Source organism: Microdochium trichocladiopsis (assembly GCF_020744255.1).
Source record: "Microdochium trichocladiopsis strain MPI-CAGE-CH-0230 chromosome Unknown B0I36scaffold_5, whole genome shotgun sequence".
Classification (NCBI taxonomy): Eukaryota; Fungi; Ascomycota; class Sordariomycetes; order Xylariales; family Microdochiaceae; genus Microdochium; species Microdochium trichocladiopsis.
In genome coordinates, this window is record NW_025763548.1 from 1891293 (window position 1) to 1906217 (window position 14925).

Consider the following 14925-nt stretch of genomic DNA (forward strand, 5'->3'; position numbering starts at 1 on the left):
TTCTTCGCGTTTAAAACAAGGCGCTTCTCTTCTAGATGCGCACGGATACAGCAACAAGGAGCCTAACGACTTCCGGCTCCCCCGTTCAAAAAGAGCACCGGGAAACGCACATATAGGAGGCTCTCCTTGCCGACATTACTCGGCAAAGCTCGACATGCTACTCTTAAACACTACCGTGGATATTGTCTCTTGATCTCTATTATTGATCTCAAGATACTCTTGCAGAAGTCAAGCCTATCGTGATTGCTACTAATGTCATGCTTCTACTTTGTCTCGGGACGGGGACTTGGTGTGTCCGCCTGAGCATTCGGTGCCGTCGTCTCCAGGGCCTGGCACTCCTCACGGGGGTTGTGGTTGTGGTTGTGCTGCTGCCGACGCTATCCGTCTTCTGTTCTGCGCCGCCTCAAGTCTGAGCTGCCTACTGACCGCAGACTGGGTGCTTCTCTCGTCAATCAACTGCGCCACCTCTGCATGCCCGAAGCGCTCCGCAAGGCGTGTCCAGTCCTCCACGGGCATCTTGTTCCATGCCCTGCATCTCCGGAGAAGCACCATCGCCGCGTTCCCGTGGCCTCGGATGATGGACCAGCGCACCGCCTCGTTGTAGGACTCGTCGTTGACCGCGGCGCCGAGGTCGAGGAGCAGTTGCACCGTCGCCGTGCGGCCGCTCTCCGCAGCCCGGAGCAGCGGCGTGCATCCAAACGAGTCTGTGGACGCGACGGACACGCCGTGCTCCACCAAGAACCGCACCGTCTTTGTGTGGCCGTTCCGCGCCGCTCTGGATATCGGCGTGTACCCCGGTTGGTCTACCCGTGACAGAGAGTATGCATTACGAGCTAGCACCTCGAGCAGCTCTATTCTACCTTCCTCGGCGGCCCAAGACGCAGGGCTGATGCGGGCCACATTCATCGCGCCGTCAAGACCCTCTAGTAAGTCTTTGCCCTGATAGATGGAGGACGGGAGACCTAGGAGGGCAGCAACGAGCCTTTTGTTGCCGTTCGAGGCGGCTTCCACAATCAAGGAGTCGCTGTGGCATAGATAGTGGTGGGCTTCCTCCCCGAGCTGCCTTTTACGATCCAACAGTGCATAGTTGATTGTGCACGTGGATATGAGGTTGTACAGTGTTTTGTCAACCAAGACATGTACTCCATCCGCCCGGTCGCCGTAGCGTCGATTCTTGACGGGCTGACAGCAGTCCAAGGCTGGAGCGCCCAACCTGCCGAAGAACCGGGCGAGGAAGCTGTGCTGTGGCGTGTACAGTGCAGCCCGATCGGCGTGGTAAAGGATGTTCTGGGTCGCGTACTGCAAGAATCTGTAACCCTTTGCGAGAGCTGCTTCGAAGCTCGGGTTATCTGGGCTGTGTCGCTCGATCACGGTGAGAACAAACCGAGTCCACTCATCCGTCACAAACGCTGGCTGTCCGTTGTCGTAATCAGTGCCCATCCCGCTGTAGCCCTTGATTATCTCCAAGATCCGAGGATGGTTTAGATACGACTCGCAGCAGGCCCGTAAGATCTCATGGCTGGGGCCCTCCCACTCAAACCCGAGATCTGGCCACAGCTCCTGCAGGCCTCTCTCCTTCACGAGGTAGTCAGAGACAGACTCGTGGATGAACTGGACCACAGAGGTCTGCTTGTTGCGCACGCGTATGACCTCGACCAGGCCCTTGGAGGCGCTCGTGGCGAGAGCCACATTGAGCTCCTGGTCTTCCGTGTCGGGCAGCTCTTCGTCGTCCACCTCGCTGCTACTCAAGCCGCCTGCCCACATGGCGTGGCAAAACTCGCTGGGCGTGAGGGGCCGGTTTGCACACAGAACCCACAAGATACACCGCCGCAACTGTTCTGGCCGTTCCTGGTCGCGCGTGAGTATCTCCTTGAACAGCTGGCTTAAGGTGGGCGGGATCTCGGACAGCCGGCGGCGAAGGGCGAGCCCGCCACGACTGGCCTCTTTATTAAGGATTTCGACGACGAGAACGACCCACATGAAGACACCAGAGGCCATGGCAAGGATGAGGTGTTCGAGCTCGGCGTGCGTCTTCTTGGGTACCCTGAGCCGTTTCGCGACGTACTGGACAAGGTCGGCGGCGTGCCCTTCCTCGTTCTCGAGAGTGATGAGATGGTCCTCGTCGACTTGAATGTACGGATATGGCCGGCTTGAGAATGCCACGCGGAAGTGAATGCCCGCCTCTGTTGTCGACTCTGTGAGATCATCGAGGAACTGGACCATGTCCCTGACGTCGTTTTCGTCGCACTCGTCGAGTGCGTCTATGAAACAGACGAGCCTTCGCCTCCCCAGCATCATGATCGCCTCTTGGAACACGGTTTTGAGCGTCTGGAGATCCGGCTTAAAGTGCTCGCCAGTCAAGGGCAGCTCTAAGCCATCTAGGACATGTTGCAGGTTCTGGGCTAGTGTTAGAAGCTGACTCAAGAGGGAGCGGTACATTCCCGTGATGGACTTTTCTACGAGCTCGCCGCGGGCATTAAAGAAGTAAGAGATGACAATGTCTGAATGCCGTTTCCTCGCTTCCAGGTCCAGAAATCTCATCATAGTCGATTTACCTGTCCCTGCTTTGCCCCGCATCCACAAGAACGAGCTGCGATAGGAATCATGGCCGTTCTGGCCGGCCCATCTTGCGTACTTCGGGTGAGCCAGGAACCAACGGCAGGTCTTGCTCTGCTCGGCTTGAATCGCAGACTTGCGCGAGTTCATTCGTGGGAACTCGAGCAGTTTCAAGATATCCTTCCTCTGGTGAACTGTGCGAGAGATCGAGCCGCTCGTCGCCGGCTTTTCTGTTGCAAGTGATGGGCTCTGGCGGGTGGTTGCCAAAGGCGGAATGTTTTCCAGCAGCTCCCTTGCATACGAAGCTGCCGTTGCCGCAGCATACGGCTGCCAAACCTTGTTCTTGTGGGAGTCGGAGTAGTCGCATATCCCTCTGATCGGGAGGCATGCAAGGCTGTCCATAATACCTGCCGACTCCATCTCGAAGCACTTGATGTCGAGCTTGCGCGCTACTGTATCTCGCTTACGAGCATCCTTATTGACGCTATCGCCAGACGCTACGCCACCGTAGTGGATCTGGAAGCTGTCTCCAAGTCTTTGCCTCCGAGGCTGTAGCCTGCTGAGGTCGCATTGCTGGCATGTGTTAGCGCCCGGAGGGTGTGGGTAGCTCGCTTGGAAGAGTTGGTCTGGCTGGGTAGGACGAGGAAACCGGGAGAGTCGTGTTTGTAACAAGGCAAGAGCTCTGGATGACCACTGGTCGTGTTCATGCTTGGACCTTAGGTTTGTGACGGTGGCGAGCAGCAAGGGCGACGGTTGCTTGGGGATGCCCGTTACCTCGAAGCCCCCGTTCTCCATGGCCTTGCCGAGATCGTACTCCATAACTCGGGTCCCGACGACCACGTCCCCCAGGTACAAATCGGCCTCTCCAGGTGCTCCACCGCCGATGCCAACCATGAGGGTCGCACGGATGTTAGGAAAGGTTCGTTTCAGATCCTTTGCGACACCCGCCGCATTCACTTTGCCGTAGACTCCTGGGAGGACGGCCATGACGACATTGTGGTCCGCAACGCGACCAAAGACGTAGCTGTTGTCGTCGGCGTCCAAGGCGTCCAAAGTACCGTGCTCATCGTCGAGCATCAGCCGCGAGGTCGCGAGCTCCACAGGAAGGGCGCAGATCCAGGCGATCGTGTAGTCACGATGCGACAGAGTCGAGCCTAGACCATTACTGGTGCGCTCGGCGGGATGGGTCATGGCGGTCCCATCACTAGCTGGCAGCGCTGAATGCCCTGACTCGGCTGACGCATCGTCTAGTGAAGTCCATGGCCGCTTCATAGCCATGTCTCGGGTGCGAAAGCGAGTTGCGGGAAGTGACAATGTCGCATGGTGCTGCCTAACGTTTCCATGTTCAGCCTCGACGAATAAGGACCTGCCTGTCCGAAGCCTTGTCGTCCATGCGGCAGGTTGGGGGCCGTCTCACTTAATCCTGCAGGGCGGACGTCTAGCCACACGCAGCCCCCATCCTCCAGGGTCCATGTCATTGTCCCACGAGAATCCAACCTTTTGCGCTTGATATAAGCACCACCCCCAGCCGATATCACCCCGCGAGTCCGTTTGCCCTCGTTTCGCGTTCGACGAGGGCGCTTCTCTAAATGCACACGGCTACAGCAAAAGGAGCTTGTGGCTCCTGCTTACCGTTCAAAGAGCACCAGGAAACGCACATGGGACCGAGGTAAAGAAAGGTGAGGCTTCAGCTTGAAAATGGACCCCTCATTATTATATCTGCGTACACCATTTCCCCAAGTAAGCTGGCAGGTCGACTGCTGTCGGGATTTCCTCCAGCGACACGTCCAACTTCCACATCTTCCCCTCGAGGCCAGCGTGCGCTGCATTGCTTCTAGTCCCAATGCCTGCAGGGATGAGCAAGCCCAGCAAGACCAGGCGCTCCCACGCGACTGCTGACACCCCGCGGCCCCATGCTTTGGCTCCCGCCCCAAGTGCGAGCATCGCTGCCGAGCCTGCCGACTGTACGCGCTGCTTGCCCATCTGGGATGTATATTCATCGTACGCCATGGCAAAATTCACCGTGTCTGTGTGAGCAACGATGTCTAGGCGGGCAGCCGATATGAGCATCGCTAGTTCAAGATCGGAGAGGCCGGCGAGCAGTTGCAGTTTGGACTCTACGAGATCTAGCGAAGAGACAGTAGTGCTGGACGACGGCAGGGCAATGTTTAGATCCGTTGGGGAAAGCTCTGAAAGTGGCAAGATCCAAGACGTCAGGAAGATCTGGACCGATTTGGTGGCGTAGTATTGATATTCCAGGTGATCTTCGAAACCCGGCGTTTTCGCAAAGGCCTGGAGGATGTCAGCAAGAACATTGAATAACGAAACAGCTCTGAACGCCTAGGGAACTCACCTCGATCTTCTCTGTCCACCATTTTTGGAAGGCAAGGGCGCCTTCCACGGCCGTGTCGAAGCCTTCCTTCTCAAGGTCTTCATGATCTACGACCAGACCTTGTCTACACACTTTCCAGAACGCCGCCAGGGTCTTGGGCTGTGACATGTAGACATAGCGGTGGCTGAAGCGACTCTTGACACGCTTCTCAAGGGTTTCTACAACGTCTATCCTCGTCGTCAGACCAAGAACCGCAATGGGCGCCTTCTTGGCCTGTGCTATGTCAAAGAGATTGTAAAGCAGCGTCTGACGGGCGTGTGTGGCAAACAGGTCGAATTCGTCTATGATGAACACGACACTTCTGGAAGTCAACCCCTCCTCGGCATCCGTGATCTCCGCAGGGTGAGACAAGAGTGCCAACAGTGATGCCATCGTGTCGGCGTAGTTGCTTGTCTGCATCGTGTAAGTTGATGTGGTTTTAGGAGAGCGAGTGGTACGCAGCATACCTTATTGACCTCGTCATCATCTAGACTCATCTCTTTACCGAGCTGACGCCATATGTCCTTGAGTGCCAGTTTGTCGTCGGTGTGGATGAAACCATTGAGGCGTACAACGTGAAACTCTGTTGCGTGCTCGGCAGCAAGGTCCGAGATGATGGTTTCGACAAGCTGCAATCAACGTCAGTCAATAGGCCACAGCCTACAATAATCGAAATCGCGCTTACTGTTGTCTTGCCACAGCCCCGAGCCCCGATGACCATCATCGAATTGCCCTCGCCCGCCAAGATAGTCTGTTCCATGAGCTGGTACGCTTTGTCATACGCTTCCTCCTGATCGCAAAGCTTGATTCGACGTGCGCCGCTGCAGCGATCAATCAGGATACGCTGCATGCTTCGCAGGTGGGCCTCGAAATTAGGAATTGTCGGGATGATGGAACTGGCTTTGACAGTATCCTTATCCAACACTTGGCCCTGGCGTCCATCTTTTGCGACTGCATCCTCCTGTGAGCAGTTCCTGCAGATCCAGTCGCCTTCCGGGATGACGGGAACATCATGGCACACCTGGTGGTAGCCGAGGTCGCAATTCTCACAGAACAAGATCTCGTTGGGAGGTTCCGAATCCGGCTTGGAACAAAGTACGCACACTTCGTCGTCTTCGCTCTCAGTTCCCGTGCCCTCAACAATGCTCTCAGGCGGCGGGTGGTCTGGCTCGCTACGCTCAGTCGGCGCCGGGATTCGTGGTTTCCGTGTCGAGGCAGTGTGTTTTGGAGTGGCCTTGGCCTTGACCGGCGGATCCGCGAAGAAAATCTCTTCTTGTGTGTCCTGGGCATTGCTGTCGAAAGCCACGCTTTTCCTCGGCGTCCCAACCCGTTTCTTCGACGGCGACAGGATACCCTTGAGTTGGGGAGGCCTTGGTGGCGCTGCGTTGATAGTATGTGAGCTCTCGTCGTGCCCGCTCTCCTCTGCAGACTTCTTGCTCCTTGATACTGGCAATTTTTCCCGCGAGCCATTTCGCGCAATCGACTTTTGTATTGTCGTTCGGCGCGTCGGAGTCAACTGCTGGGCTTCCTTTGAAGCTGAATCGTCTGATGCTGCCTTTGGCTTCTGGATGTTTGGGACAGACTTTCGCACGTTGGCGGCGGGCTTTTTCGGTGATGTTCGGGTATCGCGGAGGGTTTCCTTGACGACTTCGCGGCTGAACTTATTGTACTTGATGGGCAGATCAGCCTTGGTTTGCGAGATGTCGTCACCCGAGCTGGGAATGTCGTCGTAGAGTGAGTCGGCATCGATCTGGGCCTTGGCTGCACTATGCTTTGTTTGTTCTCGACCAAAAAGGACGTTGCCGATGGCTGAGGTTATCGCCCGGAAGCCCCTTGGTGTCGAAGGGGACGGAGCCGTTGCAAGACCCCCATATCGACGCTTTTTAGTGGCATGACCGCTCGTTGTCGATGGCGACGCCTCTGTTTCTGATTGCGGGAGGCTGCGCTTCCGTCCGGCGGAGCTCGGGGGCGGCTCATCTGCCATGTTACCGGGAGGAGGCGGCAGTCAGGAAGCTGGTCAAATGCAACGCTTCCAGATCCAACATTCTGACGATGTCGGGCAGTGCATAAATTAGGGGAGACGCGCCGAGACGCGCTCTCCCAAAGTGCTGGAGCTATGGAGCTAACTAATCGATTACGGGGCTTGCAAGCCTGGCGCGGTGGGGTTCTGTGAGTGCTCGGATACTCCTGTGTGATTGGCTGTCCCCATGACAATTGAACTGTCGATATGCCAACGCTGAACCCAAGCACATTTAAGTTGCATTAGGCAGGCGAACACTTATTGAACCTGATACCCGGATAGCACAAGCTGGCATGCATCATGTGGAATCGCAACGCCACAGCCAACCCTGACCGCAAGTCTAGGCCGTTGTAAAAGAGCATGTTGGGCGCAAGTGAGCGTGCTGCTGCCTAGGACACGGGCGGACTCCTCCATGCCTAGGCCAGCCGCCCCGTATGCAGACAAATCTAGAGCGTATGACCCGCCAGAGGATTGGGCATAACCAACGGCCAAAGTGGATGGCCTCCAGTCACTCATCCTTGAAAGGTCCGTCGCCCGCGGGCCTTATACGATCCGGCCCTGGTCCCGCTCCTCTCGGACCGGGCTGAGCCAGGCAGCATTTCCCAGCCAGGGAGCGGGCAACATCCATGTTGCCCCTGTCGCCAGCGCCGGCGCGGAAGAACCCCTGTCTGGACCGTAGCGCTCAACCAACACACGATGCTCCATGCCCGCACCACCCTCATTCCGTTCAGAGTTCTTTTCTGCACTTTCTCTATTACTCACCTCTCGCCAACCTTGTCGTTGTGGCGGGAAGTCCGTTCAGTCATTCGTTTATTGTCCCTCGTTCAAGTCTGCTGCTGTTCTTCTTCTTCAAGCAGAGTCTTATAGTATTCACCACTTGCGCCGCAAATTCCTGCTTCTCGTCCTAGGTCGATTGTCCTATTCACAAAAACAGTCGCCAGGATGGCCTCGACCGAGCAGCCCGTCCATGGGCAGGCAGCTGGCGAGCCAGCGCACGCATCGACCTCGCCCGCTGCTCATACCTCAACATCTGTCGCAACACCATCGTCAGTGTCGCCCGTATCGCAACATGCACGTCCTGCGCCACCCTCCGAGAATGTTCAACCATCAGCACCCTCGAGCCCTCGAGTCTCTGCTCCTCCCACGCAAGGGGCACACGCTGCACAGCAGAACACCATGGCCCCTTTGCCGGCCCCTTATAATCGGCATCAGCAACCTCTGCAGGCTTTCCCACCTGCAGGTTTCCATGGCAATCCTGGGCTTCCTGTGCCGCCGCAGAGCCGGCCCTGGGCGTATGCAAAGCTTGTCCTGCACACCTGCGCCTTTGTGGCGGCCGCTGCGGTATTTGGTCTCACATGCTCGTACCTCGCCTACAGCGTGGCGCGGTCCGCGATCCATGTTATCAACTTGCCAGTGTCCATTGCCGCGATGGCTTGGACGCTGGGCAATGTGATTACTTTCACGGTCTGCAATAAAGGAATCCGTGTGGGCAGAAACTTCCAGGAGGGCGTTCATCCTGGCGCAAACGTTGGCTTGCACCTGGTGCTATGGATGGCTTGGGTCCTGGCGCTTGTCATCACTGCTTTCACTGGCGAGTCCATTCAAAACGCGTACGATCGTTGCGTTAATGCGAGCAAGGAGGACGACACTTTCTACGGGTACAACAGCGATTACTCGTATTATTGCAGGGGTTCATACCAAGGCAAGGAGGATCGCATGATTGGTTCGGACATTCCTCGCCTCAGGGCCATGCTCATCTTCTGCATCGTGGCGTTGGTTCTCCATTTCGCCCTCTTCGTTGGGGCTTGCGTCGACACTCATATGCGGAACCGGAACAAGCGTGCTCGTATCATCTACGTGGCGGCTCCGCCTCCCATGATGGTACCGCCGCCGCAGGGCGGCTGGAACCAGCATTTCCCGGCGCCTCCGCCACCAGGAATGGTGTTCCCCATGGCACCAATGCAGCAACAGGCATATGGTTCGCCTCAGCCTGGTGCCTATCACTTCCCAGGTCAGCCACAGCAGCAGCAACAACAACAACAAACACAAACACACCACGGAGAGAAGACTGCGGCGTCAAACCCCTCTCCCATGATGGCGGGATACTATACCCCGGCTCCGCCGGCGCCTGTTGCGAGACACCCTCAACCTACGCAACCGCAAATTCCGCTTGGAGGTTATTATGCACCGTCTGGCCCAACACATGCGAATTCCCAGTGAGCCGGTGAACAACACTCGTCGAGAGTCACTGGATTCGGGCATCTAGTTGCCGGTGGTCTGGCACAAAATAGACATCAAGTGTCCAGCCAAGCGCATTGCTTGCACGTCGACTCTGACGCCACTTTAGAAGGTTGCGGGGAACTTTAATACTTAATAACCAACGATGTACTCTCCAACTGAACCGTGGATGTGGTCCCCCGGAACTCAAGTGTGAATTTGTTCTTCCAGTTCCCAACCTACGCCTTGGGTTTCGTGGTTCAGCCCATTCCTGGTTTCGTGTGGGTTGTTTACCGACCCCTCCAAGGGTTAAGGGTTGTGGCGAGTGGTCAAGTCTGAGAACGAGCTTGCAAGCTCGTGCCCAGCCCGGTCGAGCACTTGTGATTTTCCTGTTTAATTCAATTTGAAAGAGCTGCAGGAAGAATTCGGCTGAAACATCGATGAGAAGGAATTTCGGAGGGGTGGGTCAATGAATGGCTCAGCTCTGCTCCCAAGTCTGAAAGTGCCCGGAATGACATGTGCAAAGTGTGACTTCCAACCTTGAAAGTGTCCATGCTCGGCCGTCTCTCGAGCGGGCTATGTACGTTACTGGCCCCACTGATGCCACCGTGCGAACTAGCCCAGTGCCTGCAACACGGAAGCCCCTCTACCGCTTGGGCAGCTTGGTGTGGCCCGCCCCTCCCCCTCCCTCCCTTCCCACTCCTGAAGTCCGTCCTCCCCAAGCGCTCCGGACGACGTATGTTTCATTGTCGGCGCAGCCGACTGACGACATCGCTACCTCCCCGCCAGACTCCTTGTTGTCGACGCTCTTTGCCCTGCTTTGCCAGATCGATCTTGGACGTCCCTCTCTCCCAGGCCGGCTAAATCCTCCCGTCGGTCATAGCTAACTGCAACCACCCGTAGCAGTCACATCTGCCCTGACTTTTTGTCAAGCGGCACGCTCTGCCAACAGACTCATTCCATCACCCTTGGTCTCCTGCTTGGAACGACCCACTCGGCTCCCACCAGGACCACCTCAACTTGCTCTCGTGTTGCAGTCTTTGCCCCAGTCGAGCCATCGTGAACAGCAGTCACGCCCAGGCAGCGACGCCTGCTTGATCAACACCTGCTAGTCTCGTGCGCGTCGAATCCGTTCGTGACTAAGCCGAGCAGATGCTCTCGACCTCACTTTGATTTGGTTCCAGACTGCTGTGGCATTTGACAGCTGTCTATTTACCCAATACACGGCGGGACTTCCTCTTCTCCACCCCGCGCAGGCCTTGTTCTCCCACTCGCCCGCTGCCCCTCCCGACCAACCAACGCCTAGCTCTTCCATCTTGCTTGCAGCTTCACCAGAACACCTCGTCCTGCCACAGTCGGCACGCCAGCAACAACACTTTCCCCTCCACGGCTGGTCCCGCGCGTGACGACGCGCAACCGTCTGCATGATGAATGAAGACGAGCAAATTGCCAACATTCAGAAGAAGGTCGACAAGGAGAGGGTCCTGCTCAACGCTGCGCAGGCCATGCTCCAGCAGACACCAAATGCCGACGTTCGTTCCCGCCTCAACAACCAGATGCGAGATGGCCGCCGCAACATCCAGTTCTTCGAGGAGAAGATTCGAGACCTGCAGATGAAGCGACTTGGCCACAATGTCGACAACATGAGCATCAGCTCCGGCTCTACTGCCGTCGGGTCTGGCAGCGTACGCCCGGCAAGCCAAGGAGGCCCGCCTCCTCCTCCGAAGGATGCAGGCAACTGGGGAGGAGACAGGGGCTCTTATGGCAGCGGCTCCGTTCAGTACAGCGAGATCGGTGGGCACGGAGACATGATGCCGCCGCGGCACCCTTACGCGCCTCCAGGCCCAGGTGCCGGCGTTCCCAAGTCCAGGCCTAATTTTACTAAGCTCGGTTCGTCGCTCATGATACCCATGTCACGATCCAAGTATCCAGAGCCTGCTGCTAACTGGTTCACGTCATCACAGATCTGATCAAGTACGACAGCCCATATATGGGCCCTCGTATTCAACTTATGCTTTCTCAGATCCAATTCAAACTAAACGTCGAAGAGCAATACCTCAAGGGAATCGAGAAGATGGTTCAGCTCTATAATATGGAAGGCGATCGCAAGAGCAAGGCCGATGCTGCCGCCAGGCACGTGGAGTCAAAGCAGAAGATTCAGCTCTTGAAGCAGGCTCTCAAAAGATATGAAGAGCTTCACATCGATGACATTGAGGTTGCCGATCAACTGGATGGTGCGTTGGCTTCCTGTGGCTTCAGCTCCTTTCTAAAGCTAACCTTTTGCTCAAAACAGATGATAGTATCAACATGCCCAATTTGCGGAAACCACTCACGGGTCAACTCGCGATCCGGGTAATCCAGGTTCGAGATGTCGACCATGCCAGCACCGGCAGATTTTCCCGGGGCCCGGAGACGTTTGTTGCCGTCAAAGTGGAAGACAACATTGTGGCAAGAACCCGGATCGCGCGTGGCGATCGTTGGGAGGCCGAGTACCACAACATCGACGTCGACAAGGCCAACGAGGTTGAACTCACAGTCTACGACAAGCCGGGTGAGCACGCGATCCCCATCGGCATGCTGTGGATCCGCATCTCCGATATCGTTGAAGAGATGCGCCGAAAGAAGATTGAAGCGGAGATGACAAACTCCGGCTGGGTCTCGGCAGATAGGATGGGAGGCCAAGATGCAGGCGGCCCGCCATCCCAGTTTCCCATGAGCCCAACACAACAGCAGTCATTCGGGGCCGGTGCTACAAGTCCTGGACTCCAGGGAGGTCAAGGTCAAGCGCAGTTTGGTCCACAAGCAGTTCCTCAGGTGACTTCGCAGCCAATCGATGCATGGTTCAACCTAGAGCCGGCGGGCTCGATTCATCTGGCCCTCGACTTCATCAAGCAGAATAAAGATCGCCGACAGGTCGACCTCGGCCTTGGAAGAAAGGGCGCCGTGCGTCAACGAAAGGAAGAGGTCCACGAGATGTATGGCCACAAATTCGTGCAGCACCAGTTCTACAACATCATGCGCTGTGCTCTCTGTGGCGATTTCCTCAAGTACTCTGCCGGCATGCAGTGCGAAGACTGCAAGTACACATGCCACCAGAAGTGTTACGGAAGTGTCGTCACCAAGTGTATCAGCAAGAGCAACGCGGAGACAGATCCAGACGAGGAGAAGATCAACCACCGGATTCCTCACAGGTTCCAGGCCTTCAGCAACGTTACGGCCAATTGGTGTTGCCACTGTGGCTACATGTTGCCTTTTGGAAAGAAGAACTGCAGAAAGTGCTCTGAATGCAATCTTACAGCGCACGCAGGCTGTGTTCATCTGGTGCCTGATTTCTGTGGCATGAGCATGGCCACAGCCAACCAGATCCTTGAGGGTATGCGAGTACAAAGGCAGAGACAGCAAAAGGTCACGTCCTTGACCGACAAGACTCTTCGCCAGGGCAAGGCAAGCCCGGCAAGCTCGCAGACGCCTTCGTCCCCCTACAGTAGCCATGCACCTTCGTATCAGCCAAGCGTGTCCTCACAAGAGGCCACGGAGGCTGCTAAGGCCATGTATGGGGCACAGATATCGCCTCAGCGGCCCACGCATCCTGACAGGACATCTTCGGGTCAGAGTGCGGCTGCGGCTGCGGCTTCGGCGGCCATGAGCGGCGCTTCCGCGTACGGAGGTCGCCCTTCACACGGTCAAGACTATGCCAGTGGCCGGACTGGCAGTTACAGCTCTCCAGATGGACAGGATGACCCGTATAGCAGTGCAGCGAGCCAGAACTATAACAAGTCCACAGCGCCATTGCCCTACAACCCTGCAAGCTTCGCCAACGTGGACAACAACTATGGCCAGCCACCAGTGCAGCAGCATCGCCCTTCTGCCGGTCCCATTCCGCAACAGCCGACATCACCATCGTATGGCTACCAACAGCAGCAGCAGCAGCAGCAGCAACCGCAACATGACAAGCCGGCGTACGCCTCCAGCCCTGCGCCGCAAAAGCCCCAGGCTGTTGTGCAAGAGACGCCGTCACTATCGTCTCCCCACGGCATTCCCGGTGCTTCTCGCAAGCCCTTGCCGTCAGCTACGGACCCTGGGACAGGACAACGTATTGGATTGGACCATTTCAACTTCCTTGCTGTACTGGGTAAGGGCAATTTCGGCAAGGTCATGCTGGCCGAGACGAAGAAGTCGCGGCGGCTCTACGCCATCAAGGTTCTCAAGAAGGAATTCATTATTGAGAACGACGAAGTTGAGAGCACTCGATCCGAAAAGAGAGTGTTCCTCATTGCAAACCGGGAGCGTCATCCCTTCCTCACAAACCTGCATGCTTGTTTCCAAACGGAGACCCGGGTCTACTTCGTCATGGAATACATCAGTGGTGGTGATCTGATGTGGCACATTCAGCGGGGCCAGTTCGGCACTAAGCGTGCGCAGTAAGTTCTCAAGAAGCCTTGGACCCGTGGATAGCTGTGAGAAGCTAATCATCTCGACAGGTTCTATGCTGCCGAGGTCTGCCTCGCGCTCAAGTACTTCCACGAGAATGGCGTGATATACCGTGACCTCAAACTTGACAACATCCTTCTAACTCTTGATGGCCACATCAAAATCGGTGACTATGGTTTGTGCAAGGAGGACATGTGGTTTGGTTCAACTACTAGCACGTTCTGCGGAACCCCCGAGTTCATGGCTCCTGAGGTATGTCCCTTTCCAAAACTTGCAAATTGTCTCGACAGGATCCGGTGCTGATTCTGTGATTAGATCTTGCTGGACAAGAAATATGGTCGTGCGGTTGATTGGTGGGCTTTCGGCGTCCTGATCTACCAGATGCTGCTTCAGCAATCACCATTCCGCGGCGAAGACGAGGACGAAATATACGATGCCATCCTGGCAGACGAGCCGTTGTATCCAATTCATATGCCACGCGACTCTGTCTCGATCCTCCAGAAGCTTCTCACTCGCGAGCCCGACCAGCGTCTTGGCTCAGGTCCCACGGATGCCCAGGAAGTCATGAGCCAGCCTTTCTTCCGCAACGTCAATTGGGAAGACATATTCCACAAGCGCGTGGCACCGCCCTTCATGCCCACGATCAAGAACGCCACTGACACGAGTAACTTCGACTCGGAGTTCACTAGTGTTACACCCGTACTTACTCCGGTCAACTCTGGTAAGCAAGCATATATTTAGACAATCTCTCGATTACGTTCGCTAACTGTACTGTAGTCCTGTCGCAAGCCATGCAAGAAGAGTTCCGTGGCTTCTCGTACACGGCCGACTTCGAATAGGATGTAGAAAAGCCTGTGAATGAAGAGAGCTCCGACGAGTGACAGGGAACCACCATACATAATTATCTCACCCTTGTACTTCGCAGGAAAGGAGTCAACTTTCATGCCACCTCTATAGCGTTTCTGAATGCCATTGGTAATTGTTATAGATACCCAATCAAACTGGGCTAAGTAGGTGCATCGAAGCGCACCGACCCAGAGATGCAAAGATGGCACGGGCGAGGACAGGTCATCAGTGCGAGCATTCGTTGGATGAGAGACGCGGACCACAATTACCTCAAGCATCCTCATCATAGCCAGCAGCGAGTACAAGAAACATGCTTTGCTTGAAATGCGTCTCTTTGTCATGTTTGTCTTGAACATCTACAAGCACCATTCTCGAATCACAAACAGTGCCGACAGACCATGCATGACGTACACGTTTATCACCCAATGTAATTTATTTGATTTTCTTTCTCTTCACTCCATTTGTAGCACAGCACATCTGAACG

General features: G+C 56.0%; 4 protein-coding genes across 4 annotated transcripts; 2 read left to right on the top strand and 2 right to left on the bottom strand.

The window, feature by feature from the left end:
* Positions 1–27: 27 nt before the first annotated feature.
* Positions 28–3885, bottom strand: B0I36DRAFT_323287 (uncharacterized protein). The gene has a single exon (XM_046153949.1). The coding sequence runs from the start codon at positions 3832–3834 to the stop codon at positions 340–342; it is 3495 nt and encodes a 1164-aa protein (XP_046012827.1). The 5' UTR covers positions 3835–3885; the 3' UTR covers positions 28–339.
* Positions 3886–3903: 18 nt separating this feature from the next.
* On the bottom strand, positions 3904–7076 carry B0I36DRAFT_323289 (origin recognition complex subunit 4 C-terminus-domain-containing protein). Its single transcript, XM_046153950.1, has 4 exons — positions 5613–7076; positions 5395–5556; positions 4910–5341; positions 3904–4848 (listed from the first exon to the last, which is right to left on the bottom strand). The coding sequence occupies exons 1-4, from the start codon at positions 6909–6911 to the stop codon at positions 4270–4272; spliced, it is 2472 nt and encodes an 823-aa protein (XP_046012828.1). The 5' UTR covers positions 6912–7076; the 3' UTR covers positions 3904–4269.
* A 1047-nt stretch (positions 7077–8123) lies between these two features.
* B0I36DRAFT_362888 (uncharacterized protein) lies at positions 8124–9167 on the top strand (the record flags this gene model as incomplete). The annotated part of the gene is made up of 1 exon (XM_046158723.1): positions 8124–9167. One exon carries the CDS (start codon positions 8124–8126, stop codon positions 9165–9167), a length of 1044 nt encoding a protein of 347 aa, XP_046012829.1.
* A 1141-nt stretch (positions 9168–10308) lies between these two features.
* On the top strand, positions 10309–14551 carry B0I36DRAFT_119098 (AGC/PKC protein kinase). The gene is made up of 5 exons (XM_046148007.1): positions 10309–11054; positions 11129–11398; positions 11458–13585; positions 13646–13847; positions 13911–14551. The coding sequence occupies exons 1-5, from the start codon at positions 10589–10591 to the stop codon at positions 14334–14336; spliced, it is 3492 nt and encodes a 1163-aa protein (XP_046012830.1). The 5' UTR covers positions 10309–10588; the 3' UTR covers positions 14337–14551.
* The last annotated feature ends 374 nt before the right edge of the window (positions 14552–14925 follow it).

What these genes read in the sequence shown, in the direction of transcription:
- B0I36DRAFT_323287 (XM_046153949.1), bottom strand. Translation starts at nt 3,834, where the DNA reads ATGGCTATGAAGCGGCCATGGACTTCACTAGACGATGCGTCAGCCGAG.
- B0I36DRAFT_323289 (XM_046153950.1), bottom strand. Translation starts at nt 6,911, where the DNA reads ATGGCAGATGAGCCGCCCCCGAGCTCCGCCGGACGGAAGCGCAGCCTC. An exon ending in GGGGCTGTGGCAAGACAACA is followed by an intron (nt 5,557 to 5,612) that starts GTAAGCGCGATT and finishes CGTTGATTGCAG; the next exon opens with CTTGTCGAAACCATCATCTC. An exon ending in GGTGGACAGAGAAGATCGAG is followed by an intron (nt 4,849 to 4,909) that starts GTGAGTTCCCTA and finishes GACATCCTCCAG; the next exon opens with GCCTTTGCGAAAACGCCGGG.
- B0I36DRAFT_119098 (XM_046148007.1), top strand. Translation starts at nt 10,589, where the DNA reads ATGATGAATGAAGACGAGCAAATTGCCAACATTCAGAAGAAGGTCGAC. An exon ending in GGTTGCCGATCAACTGGATG is followed by an intron (nt 11,399 to 11,457) that starts GTGCGTTGGCTT and finishes TGCTCAAAACAG; the next exon opens with ATGATAGTATCAACATGCCC. An exon ending in TTCGGCACTAAGCGTGCGCA is followed by an intron (nt 13,586 to 13,645) that starts GTAAGTTCTCAA and finishes TCATCTCGACAG; the next exon opens with GTTCTATGCTGCCGAGGTCT.